Source organism: Chanos chanos, chromosome 4, assembly GCF_902362185.1.
Source record: "Chanos chanos chromosome 4, fChaCha1.1, whole genome shotgun sequence".
In the NCBI taxonomy this organism is placed as follows: Eukaryota; Metazoa; Chordata; class Actinopteri; order Gonorynchiformes; family Chanidae; genus Chanos; species Chanos chanos.
In genome coordinates this window covers 34,140,533-34,149,268 of record NC_044498.1, presented here as the reverse complement: position 1 = coordinate 34,149,268, position 8,736 = coordinate 34,140,533, and the positions used below count along the sequence as shown (strand labels likewise).

General features: G+C 42.4%; 1 protein-coding gene across 1 annotated transcript; it reads right to left on the bottom strand.

Moving 5' to 3' along the window:
* Positions 1–251: 251 nt before the first annotated feature.
* On the bottom strand, positions 252–7,094 carry LOC115810330 (FERM domain-containing protein 6). Its single transcript, XM_030772260.1, has 12 exons — positions 7,017–7,094; positions 6,714–6,804; positions 5,046–5,125; positions 4,658–4,734; positions 4,316–4,511; positions 3,992–4,147; positions 3,327–3,392; positions 2,745–2,813; positions 2,248–2,422; positions 1,593–1,877; positions 918–1,054; positions 252–521 (listed from the first exon to the last, which is right to left on the bottom strand). The coding sequence occupies exons 1-12, from the start codon at positions 7,092–7,094 to the stop codon at positions 252–254; spliced, it is 1,680 nt and encodes a 559-aa protein (XP_030628120.1).
* Between the last annotated feature and the right edge of the window lie 1,642 nt (positions 7,095–8,736).

The window sequence follows — 8,736 nt, the reverse complement described above, 5'->3', positions numbered from 1 at the left end:
ACAGTCTGCTACTGCCTGGCTTTAAAGGTTTTTTGCTGAGTGACAGACCCATGCTGTCCATACACAGTCTGGTGAGGTAACTGACCAGAGTCTCTCTTCTACTGTTTTACATCACAGAAATGTGTTGTTGTCTGTGTTATAAAGTTTGTGTAAAATTGTCTGTACACAGTGCTCATACTGTGCTGCGCTACATAAGTCTCATCTACGAACACAGACGAGAGGGTGAGTCCAGTCCGAGACGAGTCAGAGACTTATAAGATGAGTTCCATCAGCTGCTCGTCCTCCAGCAGATCCAGAGACAGGCAGTTCATCGAGCGGCGGCCATAGAAAGAGGGCTTGCCTGGGTATTGAGGGCTGATGTCTCTGCAGCCTTTCATCGTGCCCTGGTGGTCTGGAAGTCCGAAGGTGTAGCTGTGGGAGGTGTCAGATGGGGCAGCCGTTCCCAAGGCGACAGAGGGCGGGAGCAGACGCACGTCGTCCAAGCTCTGACTGTGTCGATCAACTGTCCTCCATTTTAAAACCTGCAGTTTGTAAAATAATACACGAAGGGATTTAATGAAATGAGAAAACATGACTATAAACAGGTAGAATGGGAAAGAGGATGGAAGAAAGGACCAACCTGTTCTAATGTGTCTGTGTCGCACAGACTAGGACTCAATCGAATCTCTGTAGAGACCAAATCAAAATAAAAATCAGTCAATCAAATTCACGTAATTCTAGTAATTAACAGAGTATATCATTGCAGTACCCCATTAAAACATTCTACTATATTCTAAAGTTCAGCAAAATATTATTTATATATTTAGTCCAGTTAAAAGAGATCTCTAGTTAAAATGGTTACAGGTGAGTGAGAATCTCTCTCAATTAAGTAATATGGTTTGTAAACAGTGTAATATATTGACTGTCAGAAAGTGGACCCCACCTCTTGAATGCATCTCAGATGTGAGAATGGGACCATCTACAGACACGCCCTCAATCAGCTCAGCCAATCGAATCATCTCCTCAGGATCATCCACAGACACTTCAAGAGGCCCATCCACGCATGTTTGGACTTCTAGTCGAGGAATTCAAAATCAGCAAGTGTGAACGACATCCTGTTATCTTATTATACTATCAAGACTGTTCTTATTTCACTATCAAGACTGTTTCAGAGCAAACAATGAATCATATGCTCTTAAGTTAAACCATATGCACAGAATGCATAAGCTTTGCCATTGTGTAAAAGAAAAACAGAGACCAGGTCAAACATTCTTGTCTCCCTCTTGAACTACAGAGAGAGATAAGACACAAGAGGAATTCTTGCTATGCGTTATTTATCAGAAAAGCTTCCATGATTTATTACCTGCGGAGTGATGTTTTACGCTATTGCAAAACAGCTCCATGGCGCCTAGCTCTTTGCTAAACAATTTATGCTCTTAGACTACAAAGCCTTATACAAATATGTTTCACATTTCAGATCTGGGTTTGCATTTACTTTTAATATTAAAAAAAAAAAAAAAAATAGGTTGATTTCAGCCTGAACGCAGCATGCGGTGGACTTCTCCACCTGTGATTTTCCAGCCACTTTTTTGAGCTTTTCACGTCTCTCTCACCTTCCCCCTGCCACTCGTCTTCCTCAGTACGAGCTTTGCTGACGGTGTCAATGCCGGACGTACGAGAGCTGTCTTGACTGGCCGCCGAGCTGAAGGATTTCTCCGTCCGCCGCAGGGTCTCCTCATCCATGGAGACCATGTCCACGGATACGCTGTGCCGTTGGGTGTCAACCTCGATGCCAGAGCTACTGGTGGAGTGACGCGAAAGGCGGGGGCTGCCTTCACTGCACGGGGGGTCCAGGTCCAGATCATCACTGATGTAAGACTCCCTGTACCTTTTCTTTTCTGAACAGAGACAGTTAGAGCAAAGTTGAAACACAGGAAGAAGCGGTTTGCAGGAGAACCACAGACAAAAACAGTCTTTTTACAAAAGATAGCAAATAACCTTCAGGAGAACACTGTTATTCATCTGGAATAACCACAGACGGTTTCACACAAACTTGAACTTAGCCTCAGGTATCAAACAAAAGAACAGGTAATACAACATTACACGCAACTCTCCATTGGAAATTAGCACTGAACACTATTCAGTGCAAATTGAGCACTATGTAGCGTCTCAGACCAAATGTGAGGCAAGAAATTCAATTCGATTTCAGTCACCCCAATAATTTCTATTGACATGCACAAAGACACATATACAAACACATGTACGCACCTTCACTTTCCTCCAGCTGACGTAGGTGTTTGAGCGCGGGCTGGAGGTTGAGGTAGAGGCGATGGCTGGTGCTCAGGTGGAGGAGGAGGTGGCGGGAGCGGAAGGCCGAGCACGTGTAGTAAACCAGTTTCCTCGCAGACGGCAGACCGTCCGGCTGAATCTCAAACCTCTTCCCCTAAACAATGCAGTGGAAAAATAATTCTTAGAAAAAAAAAACTCCCTCTACAACAAATGTCCTGTGTAGTGTCATTTATAAACCAGAGACTTATTTACAGAGAATTAGTTGGATGACACAACATGCCCTTGAGCTAATAACCAACTGTCAACAATGCAGGTGAGGTTGTGAAACTCCCAAAGCGTGGCGCTTTACTCTTTCTGTTGCTAAGGGAGTTGTTTCAATGAGGAGTGGTGAGGACAGAGTGATGAACACTGTTAAATAACTGAACCTTGAACTTCTGTATGAATGCGCTATACGCAAAGCAGTAATGTGAAAGTACCAGAAAGGTGAGTCTGCCCACATTGGACCAGGGGAAGTCATAAAGCAGCTCACGCACGTTGTTCATCTCCTAGAAAACAAAACAAACAAAGGTGATGACATGGAGGGAGTTATTTCATGTGGAAATGTCTCTCTGAAGCCTACGCTTGAAATTCAAATCATTCATTCAGTGCACTTTTCTCTCCTTTTGAACCATGCAAAAAAAAAAGGACAGATATTAAAGAGTGTACTTTTATTTATTTATTTATTTATTTGCACTCCCCCCCCCCCGCCCCTGCATTTGGATCCCACAGAGAGGTCAGGTCATTGCCTTCATGTATCCCACAGGGCAGCGGGGCGCTAATCTTCCAGACACAGAGTCCTCAGTCTAATCCATGGTATACCCTTTGATGAACAGATCACAGGACTCGGGGGAAAGAAATGCCTCCCAAATCCTGTTTCTGCAATGTCTGTGGACAACCCACGCATTCCTACCATGTCTGCTCCACAGGGTACCATAGCAAAGGGTGGGCATTTTAGACAATGAGAAAAACACAGGGGGGGCAGGGGGGGGGGGCGCTCTGACTCACACACACATACACACCTGATAAATCTGCATTCCTCTCAGAGTGAGTCCAAGCAGAGCCGAGCCTTTTTCCTCTCTCTTGTCCTGGAATAACGACAGAAAACAGATGTGCTGAGATACAGAGCTTCTGAGATAGTGTTGCAGACCCACACTCTTTTATCACTCTGTTCATTCCCTTAGCTCTCCTGGAACTCTGTCCGCAGTAGCATCTCGGCTGGACATCAGCAGTTACTTTTGGGTGAGGTCTTATGCAACTCAACCTTTCACACTCACTACAGCAAATCTCCATAACGTGAATGAGTGACTAGGAGAGACTGAGATAAGAAATTACACAACCTTTATTGCCGTCTATTCTAAATTTATGATGACTGTCCTCTTGGTTTCGGGATTCAGGTGTGATATGTCTTTTTTTTTTTTTTTAACACTTACACAACAGCAGCTCTGCAAACCAAAACTCTAAACACATACACACACACACACACACACACACATATTCCAGCAATAGTGACACAGTGAACATGAATTTCATGTCATTTGGCTCAACTGAACACCTCTCAAAAAATGGACATTTAAAAGCAAATTTTTGTTTGGAATGTAGCTGTAGGATGTAGCTGTAAGTTCCATCCCCCACCATAGGTTGACACTAAAACTGAACCAGTTGGTTCCTCTCTGTTGGCTCTAACCTTCTGCAGCCAGTAATAGGTGACAGGCACATCCTCCAGTCGGCAGGACTCCCGAATGAAGTGCAGGATAGCATCACGGCTTGTCATGCCCCATAGTTCTTTGTGTACCTTTGGCCCGTGACAGAGGAGATAGTCCACTCCACGCTTGGCTACTATCTGTATGAATGGAAAAAGGGAAGGAAAAAAAACCCCATTGCACTACCTCTGTTGATACTATAAACACTGAACTGTGGTATGGCAGTTAAAATTTTGTTAAATATTAACCCCCACACAACACCTAATTCCATCCTGTTTTTTTAAACAGACCAGTTTATGAACTCTCACCCAGGGAGGAAAGTAGTCTTTCGGCTGAAAGTATGGCTTGCCTCCCTCTCGGTGGTCATGCGGAGGATGGTCTGCTAGGTCTGCCTGCAGCGCGTAGGCAGCTAACTGGAAATACACCTCCTCCTGCTGCCGACACTCCGACCGTAACACACGCTCCCGCACATCAGCATAGTACAGCTGTCTAGCCCTCTTCTCACTAAAGAGAGAGAGAGCATGTAACTTTCAGCGGATATAAATATACACATTTTTCACGTTAAACTCTCTTATCAAGAAGACATTGTTATCCACCAAAATGTTCTGAAAAGCTATTCTCTCTACTGCTGGAGTCGTGGGCATATTTACCAAATTAATCTGCCATTCTCCACATAGTACTGCACTTTGAGACAGAGCAGCAGGGGCAGGGACCTCTTCTGTGACACCTACAGAGAAACAGAGAAACACTGGTTTAAGCTGGGTTACTATGGCGACATCTCATCATGTTCCCATTCATGGAGCGCTGTCCCCGAAACAAAGCCCCTTAATGACATGGGTACTGCTGCACTGGAGTCTGCAGGCACGTCCAGGCCGGCAACAGAGAAACACAGCACGTTGCTAGGTTGACTCCAGCAGTTCTATTAACACTGAGAAGCTCAGATGAAGTTGGGAAAAAAAGAGAGGGGTGGAGATGCTTCAGGCCATAATTTGATGGAAAGATTAAGACAATATTTCTCCATTCCAGAGAGAAGCTCACCTTCCCAGAGTCTTGTTTCCATTCCTTGGGGAAGTACTTGACGAGCTTCTCCTCCAGATCCAGAAAGATGTGCTCGTTGTCTGAAGTTTTCCAAAGGGAAAAAAATAAAACCCCAAAAGACAGACAGACAGGAAATGAGAATGCTGTCATAGAGAAAACAAAAGCATAATGAATTCACACATGACATCTGCCTAACAATGACCTTAATTAGAGAGAGGGAGAGAGAGAGAGAGGAGAAGGGAAACAAGGCCTCGTTAAGCCATTGGTGCGCCTTGAGGGTCGCATGCAAAGGACAAACAAACAATGCCAGCATGCCTACATACATCCCCCACACTCTCACAACCAACCACAGAGCAACTCAGTGTTTACAAGTACCAAACAGCCCATAAAAAGGAACAAACTATTATTTTATGTGGTTTATGTAGTTTGGCTTAATGCCAGAAGTTTATATTGAATAGCAAATATCATGCACAGAATAGTCCTTTTACATTCCATTCAGATGATGACTGCGTGAAAGTGCCTGTTTATATCTTATCAGAGAAAGTAAAGATAAGGTTGTGCTATCAGTGTGTTAATTCTCTGAACTATTTCAAATAACTTTATTTTGTTTTTTTACACTCTCAAACGCCCACACTATGTTTAAACATTTTTGCATTATTGTTATTCATTCATCACATTCACCTCTGCACTCCTTTATGCCTCTTTCCATTCACTTGGTTAGACTCCATCAAAACAGTTTCAACAGTTGACACAGAGGGAAAGCACTAATTTGTTAAAATCTAGCGGCACCTATGGCCCTTTAGTTTATAGGAGGAGTGAGACTGTGCTGTTTTATCATCTAAGGGAACAGCCTCTCCAGAGACTCAGGTCACAGATGGAAACTGCTGCATTGCTGGGATCTGAAACCATGATCCCAGCTGTAAATAAATAAATAAATAAATGATTTAAAGGGAAAAAAACACCTCTGCACTTTGAGTTAATGCCTATGCTGGGTGTGCCGCTTAAGAACCAAACCCTGCCAACTCTTCCCATGCACCAATAGCCTTCCCTTTCAACAGCCTCCTGTCTTTCCCACTCTTTCTGCCTTGAAGTGGTGGAATGCCTGAGTACATTCCAGGCTTAATGAAGTTAATATTGGTGGAATTCAGGTCTCAGTGATCACTAGCCCCCACATCAGCAAAAACAAAAGCGTTCTTGTTCAAGAGGTGAGCAACACAAGATTACCAAGGTATTTGCAAGAAGAGAAAGTTGGGGAGCGAACATTAGAGAGGTAAAGAGAGAGAGAGAGAGAGAGAGAGAGAGAGAGGGGAACAAAGTGGAGCAATGGGGTGGGGCTGGTGGGATTAAAGAATGAAATTCTTCAAAGTGTAAACAGACTTAACACCTCTGCTGTTCCTTTCTGGAAACAGAATGAAAAGGTTTTGTACCATGAACATATTGCGCTAACCCAGTTTTTCTGGTGTATTATGTAAATAAGACAGAGTAAGGAAATTACCAAAACGCCTGAGCAGAAAGCCTGTGTGTGCATAAATGCCTTTTGCTTTTACATGTGTCTTTGCAGTGTAGTCTCCAATTATTCATCCAACTACTCCTTGTTACAGTAACATGAAATGAAATCTCTTAAGAAATGTGAAAATTAAAGGAAATAACAGACACATAGTCACTGACCTTTGACCACAGTCAGTCCAAAAAAGTGCAGTTCCTTTATACCAAGTTGTTCCGACACACGATTGAAAACATCTTGCCCAGTGGCCTTCACCTGCAGAAAATACGGCATGACAAAATGGATTCAAGGTCTAAGCCTTATGTATAAAATAGTTTACGATATTTCAGCCAAATAATTTAGACATCACAGGTTGTCATAAAGAAGGTATTTTCAAACTAGGTCAGGTGTGGTGGAAAGGAGGGAGCCCTAAAGGGGTCAAATGAAAGAGAAGAAAGGCCAATGAAGATGTCCTAGCTCAAACCCACCCCTACAGCAATGTCCAGCTGCTCCTTGGTAGGTAGAAGGACACAGACTGTCCTGTCTGGTTTGGTTGAGGTGGACATGGTTTCTGCCCTTCAATCAAAGGTCACTCAAACACTGTCCTTCCTCAGGCACTTCATATTTTTTTATTTCCTGTACATAAAGAAAAATAAATAAAACTTGAGAAAGAGGGAATAATTTAAAAGATGAAGACATATTTCTTTTACCCTAAGGGGAATTTAATATGTTTTAATTAAACAGAATAAAAAGTTTTGCACACAGTACAGATCCCCAGCATGACTCAGACCATGGTGATTATACTCTGAAAAACGTGTATTCAAATAAGGTTATACAGCCTAGCTATATTATATAATACTAAAATGATGATCGGACTCTTGGACATAAAGCTGGCTAATGCGTGTAAACTTCCCACAGTCAGGTTGCTATGTGAGCAGGTTTGTGTTGTTAAGCTATTGTAGTCAGTAATTTTGTTGTACGAGTTGGCCATTCAAGCACAACGAAGACAATATGACAGCCAATCCAAATATCACTGGCTGTGGAAACACAAGGGGAGAGACTGCATTCCTAACATTACGCAGTGCATTCCATCTGGTTCATCCTTTTGTGGCAGACATGAGCATTTTACAGAGCTGTTTGTTCAACGTGCTTGCTCAAAAACAGTAATTCAATAATAATAGTAATGAATCTATAAAATGTACAATCTGTACACAATGAACTGTACATGCAGTATTTTAACTAAAACAAGTTTGAGCAGTTAATTGACTTTTCCTGGACAGCATGAAAATTTGAAAACTTTGCCAACTTATGCTTTTTCTCAAACTAAGAAAACTAAAGGACCCCTTGCTGACCTCTCCTTGAGGCAGCTAAGTGTAGTTAGATTTTGAGTGTGAACAGGTCATAGGATTAAAAGGTTTGAGCTTAGTCAAAGTTTGGGACTCAAACATATTTCATAAAGGGATCGTCTAAAAAAGGTCCCAAATTGGCACTAAATGAGTACCTCTCTCCAAAGGTAAACTCGCGAATCTGAGACTTTGACGACTGTTGTCCTACATACCACTGTCTCCCTGTTGTGATCATTCTGTCCAAACTATTTTGTATTGTATGTGCCAAATTAAAACAGAACAGTTGCATATCAACTCAAAACCATGCAAAAAAGAAAATGAACGAACATTTACCTAATAGCAGTGTTGACGTTTCACCTAGTTAAAAATTAATATCCACAGAATCTCTGTTTCAGCATTATTTGGAATGGATCAGTGTGTTCCAGATTTCCCAAAAGATCTGGAATAATCTATATGTGTTTCATTGTGAGGTGTTTGATGATAATGAAACATAATCACAATTCGTCTAATCTCCCCAAGTGTTTGTTGGGACGCACTCTTCACAGAGCAAGGAATAAAGAAAATATCCCAGTAAACTTATTAACTCAGTTCGACACAGGAGCATCACAACATAGCTCAAGTCAGCATACAAACCAAAAAAAAAAAAAAAAAAAATCAGACAAAAGAGGCAGGTGGGCACCTGCCCTTCCCTTCCCTCTGTCACCGAGGCAAAGCCCCGCTTGGTACAATCCTTTGCTCATTAACGGCAGCTAATCTCTCCAGATCAATTAATCAGATTAATGAAAGCAGCATGCCTATCTGATCCCCCCTCCGAATCCAGCTATGGCCCATTCAAGGGGTAAACATAACAATCAAAGCTGCT

What these genes read in the sequence shown, in the direction of transcription:
- LOC115810330 (XM_030772260.1), bottom strand. Translation starts at nt 7,094, where the DNA reads ATGTCCACCTCAACCAAACCAGACAGGACAGTCTGTGTCCTTCTACCT. An exon ending in AGCTGGACATTGCTGTAGGG is followed by an intron (nt 6,805 to 7,016) that starts GTGGGTTTGAGC and finishes TATTTTCTGCAG; the next exon opens with GTGAAGGCCACTGGGCAAGA. An exon ending in TGGGCAGACTCACCTTTCTG is followed by an intron (nt 2,423 to 2,744) that starts GTACTTTCACAT and finishes TGCATTGTTTAG; the next exon opens with GGGAAGAGGTTTGAGATTCA.